This window comes from Mustelus asterias, chromosome 15 (assembly GCF_964213995.1).
Source record: "Mustelus asterias chromosome 15, sMusAst1.hap1.1, whole genome shotgun sequence".
In the NCBI taxonomy this organism is placed as follows: Eukaryota; Metazoa; Chordata; class Chondrichthyes; order Carcharhiniformes; family Triakidae; genus Mustelus; species Mustelus asterias.
In genome coordinates, this window is record NC_135815.1 from 24025322 (window position 1) to 24049935 (window position 24614).

Below are 24614 nucleotides of genomic sequence, written 5' to 3' on the forward strand. Positions count from 1 at the left end.
GGAAACCTTCCTGCACACATTGGACAAAAACTGACCCATCTAAAGTACTCGAACTATAGCGTCAATATTTGCAAAGTTAAAGTCCCCCATAACAACTACCCTGTTACTTTTGCTCCTATCCAGAATCATCTTTGCAATCCTTTCCTCCACATCTCTGGAACTTTTCGGAGGCCTATAGAAAACTCCCAACAAGGTGACCGCTCCTTTCCTGTTTCTAACCTCAGCCCATACTACTTCAGTAGATGAGTCCTCATCAAACGTCCTTTCTGCCACCGTAATACTGTCCTTGACTAACAATGCCACACCTCCCCCTCTTTTATCAACTTCCCTGATCTTACTGAAACATCTAAACCCTGGAACCTGCAACAACCATTCCTGTCCCTGCTCTATCCATGTCTCCGAAATGGCCACAACATCGAAGTCCCAGGTACCAACCCATGCTGCAAGTTCACCCAACTTATTCCGGATGCTCCTGGCGTTGAAGTATACACACTTCAAACCACCTTCCTGCCTGCTGGTACACTCCTGCAATCTTGAAACCTTATTCATGACCTCACTACTCTCAACCTCCTGTACACTGGAGCTACAATTCAGGTTCCCATCCCCCTGCTGAATTAGTTTAAACCCTCCCGAACAGCATTAGCAAATTTCCCCCCCAGGATATTGGTACCCCTCTGGTTCAGGTGTAGACCATCCTGTTTGTAGAGGTCCCACCTACCCCAGAATGAGCCCCAATTATTCAGGTATCTGAATCCCTCCGTCCTGCACCATCCCTGTAGCCACGTGTTCAACTGCTCTCTCTCCCTATTCCTCTCCTCGCTAGCACGTGGCACGGGTAACAAACGGGTAACAACTCTGTTTGTTCTAGCTCTAAGCTTCCACCCTAACTCCCTGAATTTCTGCCTTACATCCCCATCCCTTTTCCTACCTATGTCTTTGGTGCCTATGTGGACCACGACTTGGGGCTGCTCCCCTTCCCCCTTAAGGATCCCGAAAACACGATCTGAGACATCACAGACCCTGGCACCTGGGAGGCAACATACCAACCGCGAATCTCTCTCGTTCCCACAGAATCTCCTATTTGTCCCCCTAATTATGGAGTCCCCAATGACTAATGCTCTACTCCTCTCCCCCCTTCCCTTCTGAGCAACAGGGACAGACTCTGTGCCAGAGACCTGTACCCCATGGCTTATCCCTGGTAAGTCGTCCTCCCCAACAATATCCAAAACGGTATACTTGTTATACAGAGGAACGGCTTCTTACCCCTTCTAACAGTCACCCAAGTATCTTCATTTCTAGGAGTAACTACCTCCCTGTAGCTTTTATCGATAACTGTCTCTCCCTCCAGAATGATCCTGAGTTCATCCAGTTCCAGCTCCAGATCCCTAACACGGTCTTCAAGGAGCTGGAATTGGGTTCACTTCCTGCAGGTGTACTCAGCTGGGACACTAATGGTGTCCCTCACCTCAAACATCCCACAGGAGGAACATTGCACTGCCTGCACTGCCATCCCTGCTAACGTCCCTTACTAAGAAACGAAAGAGAAAAGAAGAAAAGAAAAAAGCTTGCCTGCTCTCACACCGAGTCTTTTTTTATGGTTAGAGGAGGAGGGAGGGTGGGAGACTCTGCACGTGAACTGTCTTGGGTTTCCTGTCCGTTCAAATTTATTGGGCAAAACAAAAACCTTCCCAGGTCTCTCCACGGCCTACTTCCGGTTTCCTGCTGCATGGAAAAAACTCAGAAAAAAGTAAGTTAAAAATCAAACACTCTTACCTTCCAGCTCTCCTCACAAGAATCGCTCCCCTCTCTGCCTGCTCCGCTGGAAGAATTTGGTGCAACTTGGTGTCATTGCACATTTTGAAATTGTACTTCTGATTCCCTGATCCAAATTGTTTAATCCAAATGGTGAACAACTGTGGTTACAGCACCGATCCTGCGGAACATCACTTCACAGCTTCTATCATAAAAGCAAACAGCTTCTCCCAGTCTGACTAACTACCCTTACCCGTTGGCTGTTTTCTGTTTTATAGTCACCTTACTACTTGTCTCCTTATTCGTCATGCTCTGACTTTAGTCATTGAGTAATTGGAATGTCTCACCAAACTGGATCTGGGAACAATGACCAGTTGTTAATAGAGTTTGAGGAGGAAGTGAGCAATTAGTACATTTGATTGAATGTTCCACGAACCAGTGAGTGGGAATTAGAAGTGTTAGTGGGCCACATGGAGTAACTCTTCTGCTTTGCATTTCTGTCCCTCTAGAAATGAACCTCAGTGCTTTGTTTGCTTTTTTAATGGTCTTAGCAAGCTGAGAAACTACTTTTGGTGATTTGTAGCTCTATACACCTAACTTCCTTTGCCCCATTTTGATGTTTAATTTTCCAAAAAGTATGTAGTGTTCTTACTTTCCCTTGCAAGATTTACCACCCCAGACTTAACAATGTTGAAATTAGTTTAGCAATTACGTGTCATAATGTTCCTCAGTATTAACGACACCCCAGCAACTTGGTGTCATTACACATTTTGAAATTGTACTTCTGATACCCAGGTCCAAATTGTTTAATCCAAATGGTGACAAACTATGGTTACAGCACCGATCCTGTGGAACATCACTTCACAATTTCTCCCAGTCTGACTAACTATCCTTACCCTTTGGCTGTTTTCTGTTTTATAGTCACCTTACTACTTGTCTCCTTATTCGTCATGCTCTGACTTTAGTCATTGAGTCATTGGAATTTCTCACCAAACTGGATCTGGGGACATGACCAGTTGTTAATGGAGTTTGAGGAGGAAGTGACCAATTTGTACATTTGATTGAATGTTCCACGAACCAGTGAGTGGGAATTAGAAGTGTTGGTGGGCCACATGGAGGAATCCATCGAATACAAAAGATTCCAGTAAAAGGAATAGAAATGACACTTCGATGGACACTTCTGAAATATTAAGATAAAGGCAAAATACTGCGGATCCCGGAATCTGAAACAAAAAGAGAAAATGCTGGAAAACCTCAGCAGGTCTGACAGCATCTGTGGAGAGAGCCAATGTTTCAAGTCTGGATGACCTTTCATCAACGCTGCGATTTTCCAGCATTTTCTGTTTTACTTCGGCACGGTAGCACAGTGGGTAGCACTGCTGCTTCACAGCTCCAGGGTCCCGGGTTCGATTCCCGGCTCGGGTCACTGTCTGTGTGGAGTTTGCACATTCTCCTCGTGTCTGCGTGGGTTTCCTCCGGGTGCTCCGGTTTCCTCCCACAGTCCAAAGATGTGCGGGTTAGGTTGATTGGCCAGGTTAAAAATTGCCCCTTAGAGTCCTGAGATGCGTAGGTTAGAGGAATTAGTGGGTAAAATATGGGGGGGTAGGGCCTGGGTGGGATTGTGGTCGGTGCAGACTCGATGGGCCGAATGGCCTCCTTCTGCACTGTAGGGTTTCTATGATTTCTATGACTTCTGAAATATTCTTATTTTTAAACAATACAGAATGACAAGGAAGCAATGTATTGGAGGATTGTTGTGAATGTGTCAATTATAATGTGTTTGGTGACATAACAGCTGCCTGTTTGATAGACCAATCAAGTGCTATTGAATGGCCAAGGTATTCCAACACATGGGGTTCAACAGTGTTGTTTTCTAACCAGACACAGTTAATCTGTGGCCACATGAACAGAATCAGGAATGAGAATTCATGTTTCCCTGGTGGCTCCCATGATTTTCTCATCTTCCAGCACTGACGAAAGTTCTAAAAAAGACTCTAGAATTGGCTTTTGGGAGACCAAGGACATGCGCTACAACAATGAGACGAGTGTGGAACATGAGAAAAGGTGCTTAGGAGGGAGATTCAATGGAGCCCACACATCCATCAGGGTGATTGGATGGCACATATTTGGTGTCCAGTTATCCCAATGCTTAGTCTGATCAAATGCCTTTTGTAAAATAGCTCAGTTATGACTGATAAAATTATTATCTTCTGTTGTGTTCCTCGCATCTTTGCCCTGCCAAGGAGTCTAATAATGGAACAGCAAGAAGAAAGGCAGAAAAAAAGCTGATGAAACGGATCATGAGGCAGGAGAATTGCCTACTGTACAAATCATCAAATGCAGCAGTCTTCAGAAGGATAATTGCTCAAAGCATTTATTAATACCTTAGCCAGTATAGAAACTGTACTCTCACATGTGCCCAATTGCAACGTGAAATAAGTTGTTCCTCAGTTGGACCCAGGTTGAGTATACCAATGACCATGAATACAATTTGGTTTCCAATAAGCTGAATCAGCCTCATGCTATAAGAATGACCAGGACACATTTTAATAAAAGTCAATACAACTTTATTAATCTACAAAAGTACATATAACATCTGTGTTGAGTGAGATTTGTTGTGATGCTTATCCTAAGTAACGATGCATGATCTATATTTTCTATTTCTTGATGTTGTGGTCTCTCTTTCCTTTCTAGTGGGAGGAGAAAGTGAGATGGATGGGTACTGGATGTCAATGCTTGCCTCTTGGGGTGGAGATGGCCCTGTTCCTGCTTCTGCTGGGTCTGAAGATGGTACTATGAGTGAAGGTACTATGGCTAAAGGTGAAGTGACTGACTGGGCCTGTGCCATTAGCAACTCTGATGCGGAGATGCCGGCATTGGACTGGGGTAGGCACAGTAAGAAGTCTCACAACACCAGGTTAAAGTCCAACAGGTTTATTTGGGAGTGCGAGCTTTCGGAGCACTGCCCCTTCATCAGGTGAGTCATTAGCAACTCTGTAAGAGCGGCAGAGAGGTTGGGATATTGCATTAGTCTGAGAGACATCTCCATCATCTGTGCTAACTTTCCTGCTGTTGGGCACTCCCTTACCGTGATTGGGGTGACTATGAGACAATAGAAATTTATGGTTGCCTGGCTCTGATTCTCCAAGCTCGTAATCCAGAGAGTGCAACAGTTACGGTATCGGAGGTAGCAACCCAGAGATTGAGTGGTCAAATCACACCATGTCAGTTAAGCTCATTACGTGGTCTTATTGTTGGGGAAATGAATGAGTATGCAAATTAGCATGGGCCTGAGGGAGGATTCTGAATTTCCCATCTTAAATTCTTCATTATCTTCATGTTCCTTGGATGATAATTGTATTTAATTGTAAGTAGATGCTGGACATTGACTGGGAATTTATTGTAAATAGTAACAGACTGAAACTGAGACTGTTAGGTTAGGAGGTGCATGTTTGTAATGTGTATCTCTGTAAATAAATGGAAGTGTTGTTCTGATCCCAGCTATGAGAATTCTGGCCAAACTGGATACTTATTTGGATCTGGCTTGATAGGCTTGATATATCATAATCATTTAAAGAATGTAATGTGTGGAAGAACCATAGGTAAGGAAATAAATGGCAGGACTCCAAGATTAAATTGAAATGCCAAAATCATCTTTACTATACAAACTAAAACAAAACAAACACAAGCAATATTGACTAAATAGATATACCGAGCAAATAAGATAATGATTCTACAGCATATAAACTTCTACCTTAAGCTCAATCCACAACTTTAGCCCAGCTTCATCATTTTACTTGACTTTCACTCTGATAGGCTTTTAAACATGCTCATATTCTGGGAGGCAGTTCCTTTTTCTCTGGGTCTGGCTGCACAGGTCACAGCTTAGGTCTATGGCATGCTCCTCCTGGTATATGACCTCCTGATCCAAATATAGGTTTCGCTGACTTGATTGTCATAAGCCAGAACACACCAGACACATGGAGACACTCGCTTTGGCATCTATTCTGAAGTTGCACTTCTCATCCCTCGAAAGAGCTATTTAATCCTACCAATTCTCTAGAACTCACTCATTTCTTCTCCAAACATGCAGAACTGGTTAAACACAACAGACTGGATCAACTTCATTTAGCTTTTTCCGAAAAGAAAACCCAAAAAACACACTTTACGAATACATCTCCAACCTCAGCATTTTTTTCCATGGCAACCTCACGGCTTTCTTGCTTCTAAAAGCCTCTCAACTGGGTCAAAGGTTCAAGCATGATTCGTAAACGCACAGAGGCATACTAAACCAAATAACGCCCATTTATAACAGTGTGTAAAGGCTGGCTCCAGTTCTTTCCTCCACCACTTTGCTTTCTGAAATATAATGTACATAATTTGAATGGTCCTCTCCTCATAAAGAACCGAGGTTGTTCTTTTGGTCTGTTCTACCTGCAGGTATAGCAGGTTTCTCAAACTAGTGTCTGAAAAAGAGAAGTACTGTATATAAGAAAGATGAGTGAGAGAAGATTAATTCTCTCAGTGCCCAGGACATGAGCCAGCTTGAATGAATGTGTGACCAGGCGGTTGGAAGAAATATTGTGCTGGAGTATATGGCACTAGCCAACATGGCCAGCATTGTGATGTAGTTACACAGCACAGTGAATAGGCAGAAAATGGGCATTTCATTCCTGTCAGATCAGACCTTTTCGGGATAATTTGTGCCCCGTCTACCCCAGTTCTGATGGAAGTAGGCAGCATGTAAATTTGATGTTGCCACCTTGTTTACCCATGTAGTGTTGGGCCAAGTGGCTCCCACATCTGCTGCTACCTCAGCAGGAGGCTGACCAGCATTGTGCTAATAGCATGAAGGGCAACTGTCAGTCTTTGTTGCTTAAAGGCAATCTGTCCCTAAAGGGAAGCGGCACTGAATTACAGGAAGCTACTGCTGAATACTATCGCTGCAGTTCTAAAAGGGAAAAGGAACACCAGGGTCACAGATGTGGTGCTGTGGAGATCTTAGTGATGGGTGTTGATGGGAAGAAAAGCACCAGGTTCCACAGGGGATCAGGAGCCTCTCAAGACCACCCTCAAAAGGGATTGGGTGGTCAATTCCCTGTATCTGAACCCAAGGACCTGGCACCAGTGCCACAAGAAGTCTAATAAACTCTTGCAGGTGGTCAAGGTCAGTAAATGCATCTTCTCCTAACATCTCCTCATCACCACATCACAAGCCTCTCATGGTGCACAATCACCACACCCCCATCATTCGCCCAGCAATAATCTCAAGTACTGAGGACTCAGGCCCAACAGCCAGATCTTCCATCTCACCCTCACATGCCTTCAAATACTGCTAACCTCACCCCCATCCCTTGCTGATTCTGCATACCTTCAGCTATTCAGCTGTGGTAGGCACATCACCCAAACACATTGCAACACAATCATTAATATTCTGCCCTCTCTTTTGCAGCAGAAGGTGGCGCACAGTAGGAGGAAGCAGAGCAGAGCCAGTGGTATTGAGGACACCTGCATCCCTCGGGCCCAATAAAGGAGGTGGTTCTTTGTATCACTGGACCGGCTGCAACAGAATTTGGCAAGCAGCATCTCTGAGAAAATTGAGGATGTTTTCCTGTCTTTTGCCACTTCTCAACTTGATGTTCACCCTCATTCCTCTGTCTGGCATGATGAGCAGCTGAAAGTGTCACCATGGACCTCTTACTTTCCACTCCCCGCAACACACCTCCCCCGCCCACCCTCCCTCCCCACTGTCTCCCGACTGCTCCCACACAAAACAGCCTCTTCTGATTTTCTACTTTCAGACAGATGTCTGCCAGTAAGGGAATTGAGAGAGAATAACACCACTGTAAAGAGGGCCTATTACTCAGTCCGACAACTGCAGCTATTAACTCAGATACTGGAGCTGCACATAACACGAGGTTAGTCTGGAGTTGGGAGCAGCAATTGGTGAGTCACTGGGCATTGGATTGAGCTAGGTCAGGAGTTAATAATCGTTCTTGTCATCTCACCAGATGACAAGGTTGCAGATGAGTATTTCTATACAGGACATAGGTGAGGACCTGGATGGGAAATGCTGATGGGCACACACACCAAGATTCTGGGTGCATTGGCTGGCCTGCCAGACCACCTTCTGTCACTGTCAAGAAGCACAGGCGACTTTGGCTTCAACTTGGCAGAGGGCAGTACATAGATCTTGGCCTCTCTGCAGTTTCTGCTCTATCTCCACCTCATCCTGCAGACTCAGGCGCACTGCCACTGCTGCTTCCGTACCTGTTGGAGCCTTTGAGTGAACTCTCCATCTTTTGAGGTTGCAGTAACACTCCCTGCCAAATCCAGAATGCCTCCACAAACACTCAACAGTACTTCCAGATACTTTTCAATAGCAGAGGCTCTTCACATTTATCTTACCTTCAAGTTGGATGTCTGGCTCTTTAAATAACTTTAGTGCTACTCTTGTAGTAGCAGAATGCTTAGGCTTTGGTGTGTGATGGATAGATCCGTTGAATGGATCTGTGAGGTCCCAATGATGGCGATGGACATCACATCATATGTCTGATGCCAGGGATAGCACTGGTTCAGCTGCTTCTACTGCCCACAGGAATGCTTGCGCAAGTGACTTTCTTACAGGACACACTGCACTGGCTGGACCAGAAACAGCTGGTGTCACAGCCCACACTCCCAGCAGAGTGATTGGCTTCCACAGTGCCATCTCCAGTGGTGCTACAGATGTGTATTTTAAGTCTACCGGGTCTATAGCAAAGAAAGAAGCCATTCAAGCCAATTGTACTGCAGACGAACTTCCACCCATCCATCTAATCGTATCAGCATACGTCCTCTTCCTCCCTCCCTTGTGCGTTTATCTAACTTCCCCTTAAAAACGTCTTAAATTTCCTTAACTTTAATCTTATTCAGGCTGGAATGAGCGGGAGTATACCCATCTGTACCCTTAAGGAGCAATGGGGAAAGAAAATGGGATCTCTCCCCATTATTACACTCATCCAATTTTCTGCACTAATTTCTGGACAATTCCTTAAAATGAGTCAGTGTGTTTGAACAATGTTGTAATGATCTGATGGAATAATACGTGTATTACCCATTATTGCTTTCCACATTCACAATGCATCCTTAATCATGCTCACATAAATAGCATCACTAACACAAAGTTTGATTTAAAGGGTGTTGAATCTGAGACTATCGGGAGGGGTAGCTCCAAAGAACGCACACAGAGGCAAGTCACAGGAACAAATAAAGGTCTATTGACGAACTGTTCTTCTCGCACTCCAGCCCTCAACTCCCTGTAGGGGCGGATTCCTGGGCAATTCAGCCCTCGCCCCGGGTCACCTTACCCGTCCTCTTAAAGGGGCTATGCCCCGCACACATAACACAGGCTACAGCAACTATGTGATGAATTCACATTGTTATTCCCCACTGACAATTTCTTGACCATCTCTGCCTCTCAGCTTTTGCTGTGAGGCTCTCATTTTCCTCTCCTTCCAACTAAAAAGCACTCAGTGGGTTTTCAGTTGGGAATAGCGTCGCAGCTTTTTGAAGGAAGAGGAGAAGGACCTAAGGTTAGACAGCACAGGAGGTAGGTCTGCACGTCAAAGCGACAGAGTGAAGCACTCATACCTCCAGACCGAAGCACTCATACCTCCAGACCGGACATAGGAGCAATGCCTGTGGTGGCTGTACTTCACAACGGAATCATCTCTGATCGAAGCCATATACAGCAACTTTATATACAACTCACTTTCACCAAGGCACCACGCTGTGAAGGTCACGACCACCCTGAACATTTGTACACAGGATAATTTCAGACTGCAACAGGGGACATCATTAACATTAGCCAATCAGTTGGGCACAGGCACATTAAGTAAGTCATAGTTGCATTGTTTGGTAGCTCAGGCCAGGTTATAAACATCCCCATGGACACCAGCAGCAGCACAACTGACCACTGCCACTTTTACAGAGAGGCACGATCTCCCAAACTCCAGGCAATCTTGGATCCTTTCTGTGACCCTGATTAACGCCACCATCTACCACAAGAGGATAGAATCCCAGTGTGTCAATATACACTTCATGTGAGATTAGCAGCAGCTCATTGTGCACGTGAGTGTTCACTTTCCTGCCAGCTGCCATCATACATTTGTTTTAAGGCAGTGTACCCATATTTGTTCATCCAGAAAGACAATTCTTCAGGTTACCCATGGAAGATCAAGCTTATCCTGTACAGCGGTGGCCAGTTACAGCTGTATGTTTTATCCAGATACCAGCCAAGCAAAACTATAACAAGATCAAGGTGTTTATCAGAGGCATTATAGAACACCCTGTTTGAAATTTGAAGCCATGTATTAGATGAGTGGATCAGTTTGTGAATATTCTGCAATGTAGTCTGGAAAAAGCTAGGATTAGGCACGATTGCTCTTTTCTGGTTGGCACGGATGCAATATGCTCAATAGTGCCACAGATTTTCTATCTTTCTATGTAATACGGACAGGAGGGGGGGTTAATTTAAACATCACTAATTTCTCCTCTCACCACCCATCCATATACAGAAAGGTGTTTTGGATTTGCCTCCATCTGGCATATTTCACAACCATTCAGCTTTGGGGTGATCTAATTTTCTATTCGTTGTCCCACAGCAAACTTGAGATAGGATGAAAAAGAGTCAATTTGCACACACTTAAAAATGTGGGAGGAGGGACGCAATGTTGCCTCCTTTGCATTCGTACAGTATAAAAGAGGGATAGAGAAAAGAAAGATTTACAGTGCAGAGACCACAGAGGAAAGAATTAATATTTCAGGTAGGTTCCAGAGTCCAGAATCAAAGTTCAATGATGTGGAGATGCTGGTGTTGGACTGGGGTGGGCACAGTAAGAAGTCTCACACCACCAGGTTAAAGTCCAACAGATTATTTGGTAGCATGAGTTTTCGGAGTGCTGCCCCTTCATCATTCATGAACATAAGAACATAAGAACTAGGAGCAGGAGTAGGCCATCTGGCCCCTCGAGCCTGCTCCGCCATTCAATAAGATCGTGGCTGATCTTTTTGTGGACTCAGCTCCACTTACCCGTCCGCTCACCATAACCATTAATTCCTCTACTGTTCAAAAATTTATCTATCCTTGCCTTAAAGGAGCATGAAGGAGCAGCGCTCCGAAAGCTCGTGCTACCAAATAACCTGTTGGACTTTAACCTGGTGTTGTGAGACTTCTTAAAGTTCAATGAGCTATTCCTTCATGGAGGTTGGAAGGCTAAAATCCGATGCTGTATAATCCTCATTTCTGGTACAGTTGACTTCACGCGATGAGATAGGCACACAGAGATGAACCAGTCTTGACGGCGGTGGTACAGAAGTTCCAGCAGAAAGTGTAGATGGGACTCAGGTAGTCAGCCTGGGCAGAGCTCTTTTTTTTGTGATGCTGCGAGTTAGATGGTAAAATGACAGACTGATATTTTGCAGTACAGCAAGAAAATATTACTGGTTACACAAGCCAGAGAGCCATGCTGAATGATTCCCAACTCTCCACGTTGTCTTTGACCCGGCACGGTAGCACAGTGGTTAGCACTGCTGCTTCACAGCTCCAGGGACCTGGGTTCGATTCCCGACTTGGGTCACTGTCTGTGTGGAGTTTGCACATTCTCCTCGTGTCTGCGTGGGTTTCCTCCGGGTGCTCTGGTTTCCTCCCACAGTCCAAAGATGTGCGGGTTAGGTTGATTGGCTATGCTAAAAATTGCCCTTAGTGTCCTGAGATGCGTAGGTTAGAGGGATTAGTGGGTAAATATGTAGGGATATGGGGGTGCAGACTCGATGGGCCGAATGGCCTCTTTCTGTACTGTAGGGTTTCTATGATTTCTATGAAGGGACGTGAACTCCTCATCTGAGTCCCCGAGATGGTTAAATATCTCAACCATCAAGAGTTGAAAGGAAAGTTGTGGGGCCCTTTGTTCCAGCAGATGAGTAGACTCTGGTTGGGTGATGAAATGCAGATGGCCTTTCTATAGTTCTCTTTGAATTTGGTCTCTGCAACCCAATGGGGGTGGTGGGGCTGGGGGTGTTAGAGTGTCTTCAGGGATAATGAGGTGTATGTTTCTATGTTAGTTCCTTTTGTTTGTGGTCACAGACAGACATAGATTCAGCCATTTTAAAAGGTGTCCAATTTTAAACTTTTCGAAATCGCCATGAGGATATCTGTATATATTTTATAAAAATATGCAGTGTGAGGTTTGAGTGCCCTCACATATGGAAGTAACAAGAAATGTTTGCACCATTCAGTCTTGGGAATAAATAGGTAATACATTTTGCCTTGTCTAGTTTGTTCATGTCACCATTGGTTAGCACTTTTTGTCCTGACTCTCTGTGCCGCAGAATAGCCTTCATGAATCTTTGTTGTTCAGCCATAAATAGGACTTTCCTCTTCGGCTTTTCTTAGTCCAACAACACTTTCTCCAAGAACCTAGGAAAACTGTGCCCTGCAACAGGAATTTTCCAATGAACTACATGGCTGGGGCTAAAAATCCTTTTGATTTAAACTTGGATAGGATTTTTGTCTCTACAAATTTGCATAGGCGGCTGCCAAAAGCTTCTCCACCCTAAAAATTATTGTGTATCCAGATCCTCTTGGGGAAGAGGCATACATCTGAAGGTACAGACAAATGTCTGGATACCTCTTTGATTAGTTACAGAACCGTTAGTTAGTTACCTGTGCTAATTAGTTACAGAATTTGAATTTCTGGAGGGCCTACCATCAGACAGCCTTCCCCCACTCCCTGATCATGCTCTCCACCCCCCACAACTGCCTGACCTGTATGTGGTTGTTTGGAACTACATTCTTTTTCCCCACCCTAGACTTGCTCAAAGTATAAAAGTAGGGATGTGTTTCTGTGACTTATTTCAGGTTTGTCTTAGGAAGAGAGATCGAGGAGTTTAGGCCTATTCTAGAGTTTTTAAGAATGAGAGGAAATCTAATCGAGGTATATAAGATGATAAAGTAGACATATAGCAGATGCTTTCTCTTGGGGGGGGGGGGGCAATCTAGAATGAGAGGTCATAGTTTTAGGATAAGGGGTAGCAGATTTAAAACAGGGATGAGGAGAAATTACTTCTCTCAAAGGGTCCTGAATCTGTGGCATTCACGACCCCAGAGTGCAGTGGATGCCAGGACATTGAGTAAATTTGAGGAGATAGACAGATTTTTAATTAGTAATGGGTTGAAAAGTTATGGTGAATGGACAGGAAAGTGAAGTTGAGGCTAAGATTGTTTCTTCAGAAGGCACCCTTCAAAATACAGCTAATGAAACAACAACAAAACTTACTCCAACTTATAAATCAAAGAAAAGGTTTCAGAAAGAGACATCATTACTCCAAACTTGGGGCCTTCCTCTGGGCGATGCCAAGCTTCCCACAATTCTAGATAGTTCCTTATTTATAGTGAATCAGTTGGTCAGCTGACTATTACATCACTCTGTGATTGGTTCCATGTTTTACTGGGTCAGCTGACCCTTACATCTTGTTCCCATTGGTCACATTACTTTCAATACAAATTTGTCACTGGTTACATTCTAACAAATTAAATTCCCTTTGGTTTTTAAAATTTATTTTCAAAATAATTTAATACAACCATCCTCCAGTATTCTTAATAACTTTCCAGTACTTGCTCTCCTTTTTGTAAAACAGCCGGATACCTGTAGATTTGCACTGACCCAGTTAAGTTTGGAAACTTCCTTGTTTTCCAGCATTTGCTTAATGCTGGCCAAATCAATTCTTAATCTTTTTTCCGCTACACGTTTTGTTGAGTGAACATTGTCCCATAAAGACCGATTGTTCACATAACACTCAATTGGTATTTTCTTACTTGATGTGCCCATAACAAATAATTCTGTTAATGTGTCTGACAAATATATATCCATATCCAATGCCTCCACTAACGCTAGGGTTTCAGCTGCCAATGTGTTTTTGACTACCCTTCTTATTTTCTTTGCTTCCCAGACCAAGGGGCAACATTTTCCTTCCTTACCTACCAGGAATATTATGAATCGGCATCTCTTGAATGTCCATCTGGTAGATTGGCAGGTGAAGCATCACTAAACACAACCAATTTCATATCTTCCGGTTCTCCTACTGCTGGGAATTTAATCACACATTCCTCTAATTTTAACTTTTTAAATGTTTTATTAGCCTGCAAGATCTCTCCGACTGTGGTGCACCACAACATATTACTGAGCTCTAGGACATTATAGCTCCCATCTGGTCTTGTCTGTGTGCATAGCCAATTTAGCTGTCCTTTCATACTCCTCAATAGAGATGAGATCAGCCATGATAATATTGAATGGCTGAGCAGGCTCGAGTGCTAGATTGCCTACTCCTGCTCCTAGCTGTTATGTTCTTAGAAGGTATTCAAATCACCTGACCCCACTCTGAGGGGAGACTTGAGGCCAGGAGCAGAAGCCAACTTCACCATCCTACATGTATGCTGGCAGAGCAGGCCTAAAGCTTTAAAGTAGAAAGTCTTCTGATGATCCAAGCTGCAGCAGACATTCCCACCTCCAAATGGACAAACTCCTCATGAGAGACATTGTCAAAAATAGGAGCTCACCCACACTACTCTAACTAAGCTGACTCCAGAAAATGTGTGGCTTTTGCTACCAAATAAACCTGTTGGACTTTAACCTGGTGTTGTTAAACTTCTTACTCCAGAAAATAGGGCAGAGTCTGCACGAGTGCTGATGAAAACACAGAATCTCCAAACAATATACTTATGGCCTCCAGTTGTGGTCTTCTCCACATCTTACCCATCACATTGGCTGTGATGGACTGGGAAACATTACTGAAGGAAGGACAGTGGACAGGCAATGGCAGGCATTCAAGCAATGAATAAGTGAAAACAGAGAACTATAGATCAGTGGGCCTAACATCAGGAGTAGGCAAGTTGAGAGTCTATTATCAAGGATTTCAGAGCATAGCATTTGGAAAGCAGTGGCAAAATCAGACAAAGTCAGCATGGATTTATGAAAGGGGAATCATGCTTGACAAATCTACTGGAATTCTTTGAGGATGTAACTAGTAGAGTTGACTAGGGAGAACTGGTGGATGTGGTTTATTTAGACTTTCAGAAGGCTTTTGACAAGGTCTCACATAGCAGATTGTTATGTAAAGTTAAAGCGCAGGTATTGCAGGTAATGTCTTGAGATGGATAGAAAGCTGGTTAGCAGACAGAAGCAAAGAGTTGGAAGAAATGGGTCTTTTTCCAATTGGCAGGCAGTGACTAGTGGGGTACTACAGGGATCTTGTGCTAGGTCCCCAACTGTTTACATTAAATATTAATGATTTGGATGAGGGAACTAAATGTATTATTTCCAAATTTGCAGATGATTCAAAGTTGGGTGGGAGGGTGAGCTGTGAGGAAGATGCAGAGATGCTTCAGCATGATTTGGGTAGGCTGAGTGAATGGCCATATGCATGACAGATGCAGGATAATATGGATAACTGTGAGATTATCCACTTCGGTAGCAAAAGTAGAAAGGCAGATTATAATTTGAATGAGGGTAAATTGAGAGAGGTGGATACTCAGCGAGATCTCGGTGTCCTTGTGCATCAGTCACTGAAAGTAAACATGCAGGTACAGCCGGCAGTAAAGAAAGCAACTGGTATTTTGGCCTTCATAGCGAGAGGATTTGAGTATAGGAATAAAGATGTTTTACTGCAATTGTATAGAGCGTTTCTGAGGCCACACTTGGGGTAATGTGTGCAGTTTTGGTGTCCTTGTCTGAGGAAGGATGTTCTTGCGACAGAGGGAGTGCAGCGAAGGTTTACCAGGCTGATTTCTGGGATGGCAGGACTGCCATATGAGGAGAGATTAAATTGGTTAAGATTATATTCATTGGAGTTTAGAGTGAGAGGGGATCTCATAGAAACGTATAAAATTCGAACAAGATTAGATAGGGTAGATTCAGAAAGAATGTTCCTGATGGTGGGTGAGTCCAGAACTTGGGATCATAGTTTGAGGACAAGGGATTTTAGGACTGAGGTGAGGAGAAATTCCTTCAGCCAGGGAGTGGTAAATCTGTGGAATTCACTACCACAGAAAGTAGTTGAGGCCAAAACTTTGTGTGATTTCAAGAAAGAATTAGATATAGCTTTTGGAGCTAAAGGGATCAGGAATATTGGGAGGAAGGCAGGATCAGGATATTGGATTTGATGATCAACCATGATCATAATGAATGGTGGGCAGTGCAGGCTCGAAGGGCCGAATGACCTATTCCTGCTTCTATTTTCTGTGTAAGTTTCTATGTATGTTTAAAAGCCTTTCATTATCTTATGCATCTTGGTCATGTCAATCGGTCTTTTCCAATAGTTATAACAGCTCAGTTCCAGTATCATCCTTGTAAATCTTTTATTGTACTTTCTCCAGTGCCTCTATATCACTTTATAATATGGAGGCTATAACTATGGACAGTCCTCCAAGTGTAGTCGAACTAAGGTGTTCTACAGGTTTAACATGCCTTCCCTGATTTAAATTCTATCCCCCTCGAAATGAATTTTTCTTTTTTATGAACTTACTAACCTGCGTTGCTACTTCAGTGAATTTAGCATTTATTTGAAGCTTCTCATAACTCTGACTCTCTGTTTTCTGTTTTATAACAAGTTTACTATCCAAACTGGTACCTGTCCCTTGACTCCACATGCTCTGACCTTAAGTCATTGAATCTACCATATCAAGGATCTTTTGAAAGTACAAATATATTTATATTATCCTTGTCTACTCTGTTACTTGTTGCAAATAACAAAAGGGCATAGATTTAAAGTAATTTATAATAGAAGCAATGGCGAGGTGAGGAAAAGCTATTTCACACAGTGAGTGTTTGGGATCTGGCATACACTGCCTCAGAGTGTGGTGGAGCCAGATTCATTTGAGGCATTCAGTGGAAAGTGGATTATTATCTGACATAGAAGAATGTGCAGGACTGGCACGGAGGGGGGGCGGGGGGGGGGCGGAATGGGGGCTGGAGGAGGAGGACCAGGGAGTGGTACCAGGTAAACTGCTCCTACAGAGAACCAGCATAGACACAGCGGGCTGAATGGCCTCTTTCTGTATTCTAACAATTCTGTGATTCTGCGAACTATATGAAAACCCCTGTCCTGATAATGAGATCTGACTCTTTCTCAATAGAACTCTTAAATTGCATGGTAACAATTTATGAATTTAATCGAAAAAGGAACTTGACATATATCTGTTGATGACACTTTAAAAAGGCTAAGATTTGCAACATTTTCTTGTAAATGTGCAGGGTTTGTCCATTGCAAAATCAATTGCAAAAGTTTCAACATTTGGATCTTGTACAGTTATGCATGAAAGTGAAGCGGTGCTTGGCTTTTACAATGTTAAACATCCTATTGCTTAACATGAGCTGCATGTTTTATTACCTGTACTGTATGAGTTAGCATGCAATGGAACAAAAATGGAAGGGTAAAACCTGGCACATTGAAACTTATGGTAATCTAAAATAACTGGGAAAATTAGTTCTCACCTTTGCTCAAAAATGAAACAAAATACAGTCATTGCATAAATTTTGCATTATCTGAGTCATCCTTCTGACCCAATGCATGTTGCTGGCTGGTTGGTCAAACCTCACAGAGTCCCTTAGAGACCCTAACAAAATATCATATGCAGCCCCTCAAATGCTTTTAATTTGCAATTTGCAGATGTACCTTCTAACCCTTCTACCTCCCCACCATAGAGAGCTTTGGTGGGCTTCTTAAAGGAATTGTAATCAGTAGTGCAACATTTTCAACTGAGCCACAAAAAACTTCAGCTTGTATTGACAATTGATATACTTTTCCAAGTGAGGCATAAAGGTGATGATGGAGTTGTTACACTGCTTGATTGTGTGGAATTTATGGTTCTTAAAAAGGTCAATGTTTCCTCTCCAATTTCTTCACAGTAATCCCATCCCATGCTCAGAAACATTTTAATACTTGCAAATAAAATGTTGCTGAAGCAATTGGAAGATATGTTGGTCAAGGAGCCCACAAAAAGGGCACTGCTGCCTCACAGTGCCAGGGACATGGGTTCAATTCTGATCTTGGGTGACTGTGTGAAGTTTGCATGTTCTTCCCGTGTCTGCGTGGGTTTCTTCTGGGTGCTCCGGTTTCCTCCCACACTCCAAAGAAGTGCAGGTTAGGTTGATCAGCTGTGCTAAATTGCCCCTTAGTATCAGAGGGTACTAGCAGGGTAAATATGTGGGGTGAGGGGGATAGGGCGTGAGTTGGATTGTTGTCGGTGCAGGCTCAATGGGCCGAATGGTCTCCTTCTGCACTATAGGGATTCTATGATTAATAATGTACACAGTGATCCACTACCTCTTGTCAGTACTTTTCCAAGTGATGCGTTAAGGTGATGATGAAGTTGTTGGCACCGCTAGTCTTTGTGGAATTCAAGGTTCTTAAAAAGCACAACGTTGCCTCTCCAACTCCTTCACAGTAACCCTATTTTAATACTAGCAAATAAAACGTTGCTGAAGCAGTTGGGAAATGATGGTCAAAGAACCCACAAAAAGGGGCACTGGGATCAATAACCCACATTGGCCCTTGTTACCAGAGGCTGAGTGCGGCCAATGTGTCCCACCGCGTCCCTCTCAACACCGCCCCCTGCCGCCCACAAGCGAAGTTGTCCACCTGCGGACGGTGGGCGGGGCGGAGCGGAGCGGGGGTGGGCTAGGATGAGAGACGCCTTCCTATTGGACGCGGGAGGGAGGGCCGGTTTTGTGTGCCGGGCTGTGATTGGCGAAGAGGGGAGGAGGGGGGCGGGGCGCCTCGTTCCCGTCCGCTGGCTGTGGTGGCGGCCCCGGGGGGGCTGAGGGGAGGGGGGTTGAACGGACACACAGAGAGAGAGAGACGGAGAATGGCAGCGGCTGCCTACCAGGGCCACGGTGCGGGGCCGCTCTGAAAGTCGGAGGAGCTGGAGGGAAGGCAGAAACAGCAACGACGGGCGTCCCGTCCCAAGGCATCGCAGGAGAGCGCGGGCCCGGATTGAGCGCTGGGGCCGCGGTCGGACGGATTGTTATTGGGGGAGCGAAAGCGAGAGAGCGGTGCCGGCGGGCGCTTCAAACAAACACAATCCACTAATAAATATTTCTCCACGTCCCGGCAGGAGGGAGGAGGAGGGAGGGGCGGCCGGGAAAAAAAAATTTGTTGGAGGGGGGAAAAAAAATAAACCCAGTGGCAACAAACTATCCCCCACCTTTCCTCCCTCCCACCCCCACCCCACCACCTCATCCCCTCCCTCTCCCCCCGGAGCCTCCAAACCAGCCTTCCCCGCAGGATGAACTCGGTCAGGGCTGCCAACAGGCGACCGAGGCGAATGTCGAGGCCGCGCCCCGTGCAGGAGAGAAACAACGCCGCGGGTAAGGAGCCGGGGGCCGGCTGGGTGTGAGGGGAGGGGAGGGGAGGGAGAGAGAGGGAAGGTGTCTCAGAGATTGTGTACCCACCCTTCACCCGCGGGGGCAGAATAAATCATCCCCTTCCGACCGGGGCCTATCCACCCCCTATACAGCGAATGGAGAGACCGAGGCTTCCCCCGGCTCCCCTCCAGCTCAGGCCGCGCTTTGTTTGTGCTTGGCCATAATCCTGAGCTTTGGGAGCATGTTTGGTCTTTTCCACCTCCACCTCCTCCCTCTGCTGTGTAAATTTGATATAAAATGGATCCTGTCGGATTAGCACCTTCTGGAGAGAGAGAGAGAGAGGGGGGAGTGCAAAATAATCTAGTGGTCAGGCTCTCCTATTTAAAATAGGCTGAAAATTTGTGCCACAGTTTGTACTGAGCCCCCCTCCCCAATCTCCCCTGAATGGGATGGAGGGGTGTTGGGAGTGTTTTCACACACTTCCCCCCTCCTCTCTCTCTCTCCCACTCCCCCTCTCCCCTTGCCCCCCTTCTCCTCTCTCCAAATGGTGCCCTGAATGTTTGCTGCGTAGTTGGGTTGAAAAGCGTGTCGAAGATAACGCCACCAACATAGCTCCAAACCTCATCTGTTAACTGTTAGTATGTGTTTGTATCCGAAGTGAATTAATTTCGTTTTAAGTGTGTGTGTTTTCTTTTAAAGGCAGCTGCCTTGAAGTTTTCTTCCGCAAAGTTGCTCAGTTTTGCTTTTCTGACAAGGCCCCCATAAGCAAACCAAATAACTCAGTGTCTCGTCATTGAACTCCAGAGCTATTGTACATGCGTGTTACTTTTTAATCTCCATGCATTTTATTTAAATATACATACAGAACATTTGCATTTTCAGTAACGTATGTTAAGTATCTTCCAAAATGATTTTGGCATTTTGATCTAATTATTGTTGATTAGGGTAATATTTTGTCTGGCCTCTATAATGCTTGGTGTATACACTTTGTTGTAGTGCCTGGAAAACTGCAGCCACCTTGATCAGAATTGCTGCTGTAATGGCCTCAATGCTGATCATATGGTGTTGCTCATCAGATTGCAAAATGGTGTCAGGTGAGAAGTTGCAACATATAGACATAAAATGAGCAATGCCAATTAATGTTAATTCATGACTACAAACTGTTAGAACTAATGTACATAATTTGTACAGCTACTGAATGATTCTGTAGAATCAAACGTATTTCTTGTATAATTTAATATTTCAAACACTGGATATTTGAGCACTAACTCTGTTTTGACATGTGCATCTGCCATGCTCAAATTTCAAGAGACTTGTTTCATTGGAGGCTCGTGCTTTATTGGAATAGAACTTTATTGAACTTTTGTCCTTGCAATATACTTACCATTATTGAGAACTGTTAAGTCGCGTGGATAGATTGGAGAAGCTGAACTTGCCCTCCTTGGACATGAGGAGGCTGAGAGGTGGTTTTGATAGTGATGCTCAAAATTGTAAGGGGTCCAGGCAGAATCGCTTGAGAGACTTGGAAGGATCAATAACCAGAGGACACCATTTTAAACTATCTAAAATGAGATGAGGATAAACATTTTTGCACAGTGAATTGCAAAGATCTGGAATGCACTGCTTGAGAGTTTGGTTAATGTAGATTCAAAAAGGGGAATTGGATAGCTATCTGAAGGGAGGGAAGCAATGACAGAGCTCAGAGAAAGGGTGGGGGAGTGCAACTTGCTATATTATTTGTGCAGAGAGCCGGCACAGGCTCCAAAGGCTGAACGGCCTCCTGTGCTGTAACTATTTTGTTGCTGTCATGTTTTCCACACACATTAAAAGTTTAGCAAAAGTTATACAAATTGTTGAGGATTCTGGTGATGTCGAACTAAATTAATGCATCTAGATACTAACTGGTATGTTTAATGTATTGCATAAATGGAATGACAAGTAACAGTATGTGATTTGTATTTAGGATATCACATGTCAAAAGGGATGAATGGTTGTAATTATGTTGAGCACCCGATATGGTCTAGCAGGTTTATCCATTGAGCAGTACACAAACCATGGCAATCAAAAGTTACATTGCAGGTAGATGCAGTTATTTGATGCCCATTGCAGCTGAAACAGTAATATATTTGGCTTTATTCTCCTGTGGGGGGAAAAAATGTGATGGTGTTCTTGTGATTCACTGTGGGATTGGCTTGGACCTAGCTGTGGGCATTCTGGCTGCTGACACTAAGGACTCATCTATAAATTCATTGGCATCCTTCTCTCAATGAAAGATGATGGATACACAGCAAACAATCAATTTCAGATGGGGGGTGTCTTCATATGGCAGAGCTTGTGATTGCTTTAAGTCATCTATGTTTCACAGCTGTACAGAAGGAGCTGAGTACACAGGCTTCAAACCATCAGCTTGGTCCTAAGGATAAACTTGATATTCTGTGCTTTTGGCTGAGGAGGCCAGTCCTTGAGAAGTAGGTTCTGCGGCAAGTGATGAACAAGAAGCAACCAGGTGGAATTGTGGATTGTTGTTTTCAATGTTGGTGTCTGTTGCCAAGTCTCTGTAGCCACAGGTCGTCATGATGATGCATGCCAGCCCAGAGGAAGTGTCGTCATTTCTCTGTGGTAAACTGGTGACTCCCAGGTGCAAAGATTAATGTTTAGGGCTTTCATTGTCATACTTGCAGGCATCCTTGAAGCCGACCTTTTGACATCCTGCTAATTGTCTGGCTCTGGCGACTTGACCATATAGAAAGTCTTTGGATATATGGCCAATGAAGCCACCTCTGAATGCTAACGAACAGGAGCTCTGCCTTTGTGGGGACTGATGCCTTTGATTTTATTCTGCCAGGATATACTCGTGCTGCTGATTGTGAAGATGGAACTTGTTGAGTTGCTTTTGATAGCTGCAAATTGTCTGTTTCACAGCCGTACAGCACGTTGCTGAGAACACAGGCTTTAAATCACCAGTTTGGTCCCAAGGATTAACTTGAAATTTTACGTGCGTCTTGTGAATTTCCCAAAGGTGGTGGCTGTTTCCCTGTGCTTATATTGTGTCCTGCTTCAAGGGTAAAATTGTCCATTACCATGGACCTGGGGGAACAGAATTTGAAAGCCACTTAGTGGGGTATTCAAAGAACAAAGAACAGTACAGCACAGGAAACAGGCCCTTCGGCCCTCCAAGCCTGTGCCGCTCCATCGTTTGTATCCCTCCATTCCCAGGCTGCTCATGTGACTATCCAGGTAAGTCTTAAACGATGTCAGCGTGCCTGCCTCCACCACCCTACTTGGCAGCGCATTCCAGGCCCCCACCACCCTCTGTGTAAAAAGCATCCCTCTAATATCTGAGTTATACTTCGCCCCTCTCACCTTGAGCCCGTGACCCCTCGTGAACGTCACTTCTGATCTGGGAAAAAGCTTCCCACCGTTCACCCTATCTATCCCCTTCATAATCTTGTACACCTCTATTAGATCTCCCCTCATTCTCCGTCTTTCCAGGGAGAACAACCCCAGTTTACCCAATCTCTCCTCATAGCTAAGACCCTCCATACCAGGCAACATCCTGGTAAACCTTCTCTGCACTCTCTCTAATGCCTCCACGTCCTTCTGGTAGTGCGGCGACCAGAACTGGACGCAGTACTCCAAATGTGGCCTAACCAGTGTTCTATACAGCTGCATCATCAGACTCCAGCTTTTATACTCTATACCCCGTCCTATAAAGGCAAGCATACCATATGCTGACCATTCAGTGTGATCAAGGGTGGAGATGGAGTATGACTATTTTCTTGACACTTGTCAGGGAGAACAAGTTACAGGCATAGAAGCGACAGTCCATGCGTCTTTGTAAGTTTCCGTATTGGTGACCAATGTAGCATCAATGGAGGTTGCTGATCTGGACCCAATGTATTTTGGTCTTTGCTGCAGTCCTGTGATTATAGACTTGCTGTCTGACCTAATGTACAGGTGGAATATTTGCAGCAAAGACACTGGTCAGGAGCATGGAGAAGAAGATGCCAAAGAGTGGGGGCTAGGGCACAGCCATCTTTCACCCCGTTCTCCACTCTGAAACTGTCATCAAACTGTGCAGTGCATGTTGTCACAGAGTGAGCGGATGAGTCTGAGGAGCTTTGCTGGACAGCCAGTTCTCTCCAAAATCTTGCAGAGTCCTATACGCAAATGGTGTTGAATATTTTAGTGTGATCTACTAAAGTAAGGTTAAAGAGGACGTACCCTGTGCCCTACACTTCTTTTGTAGCCACTGTATTGAGAAGAACACATCCAGAGATCTGTCGGCAGGGAAACCCACACTATTCTTCCAGGTATACTCAGTCTGCAAGTAGGTGGGGTCTTTTAGGTATCACTCTAGCAAAGGCCATCCCTGTGATGCTAAGAAGTGAGATGCCCATACAGTTGTTATACTCTGTCATCTTCATGGTGATTTGTAGTCTGTGCATATTTGATGGGCCGAATGGTGGCCTCCTGCACTGTAGTGATTCTATGATTTGCATTATATTATTTGGTATGGAGCCTATTTTCTGGTGGAGAATGTCATAAGGATGTGGCAATGAACAGGACTTTCCATGCTTGAGCAGTTTGGCTGGGATTCCATCCTTGCCATATGCCTTTCTGTTTGCTAAGCAGTCTTTGGCCTTCTCAAACTTGTGATGAAGTTCTTCATTTAACTCAACCATGGTAGGAAGCTGTGACTGTGTCAGGCGTCGCTGGGAGATATTCACCTCCTAGACCTGGTCATCACTGTCTACTCTCACAGGAATACAGTTCACAGTATTGTTCAGCTCAGTGGGACTTCTGTTGGTCAGTACTTGCCATCTGTTGACATCACGGGGGGGGGGGGGGGGGGGGCACCCTCTTGCTCCCTTCATAGCTGGTAGATTTCCATTGTCACAGTCAGTTTGGGTTTCTTGACATGAGTTCATCAGGTGTATATTCGCACAGTATCTCCCTATTTTTTTGCAAGGCTCTCTTGGCTACTTTCAGGTAATAGTGTTTTAGCTGTTGGCTTTATTGTGCATCAGGTAGTTTTGTTTTCTTTGTGTCAGTGACAGATGTCAGAGCTGAATGGGTTTCAAAACTGTACTTGAGTTCTGCCTTCAGTGAGTGGTGCTTCATTGATGATTCATCGATACCAGTATCGGCACTCCCTGGTAAAACTTGTAGTTGTTCTCATGACAGTATAAAGTGCCGATATTTGCCACTGCTGCATGTGAGGGAGATGTTGATGTGTGGCAGGCCATCATGTTTGGAAAAGATGGGGAGATGGCGAAGCTTTGGGAAGTGCATCTTCACTCCTGTCCCTGGCAGTGGAGTGGTCAGTGTTGCAATCTGTGCTGTGATAATGGCAGGTGTGGAGAACACTGTCTCAGTTCACATTCTTGTGATGACCAGGTCTAGTTGGTGCCAATGTCCAGACCTTGGGTGATGCCATGATACCTTTTGGTGATGTCTGCC

At 44.6% G+C, this 24614-nt stretch overlaps 1 protein-coding gene across 1 annotated transcript in view; it reads left to right on the forward strand.

Moving 5' to 3' along the window:
- The first annotated feature begins 18591 nt into the window (after positions 1–18591).
- fbxo11b (F-box protein 11b) overlaps positions 18592–24614 on the forward strand; it is a 118239-nt gene continuing 112216 nt past the window's right edge. Inside the window, 1 exon segment of the mRNA XM_078230654.1 lies at positions 18592–19154. Within this exon segment, the coding sequence (XP_078086780.1) occupies positions 19073–19154 (82 nt within the window). The 5' untranslated portion in view covers positions 18592–19072.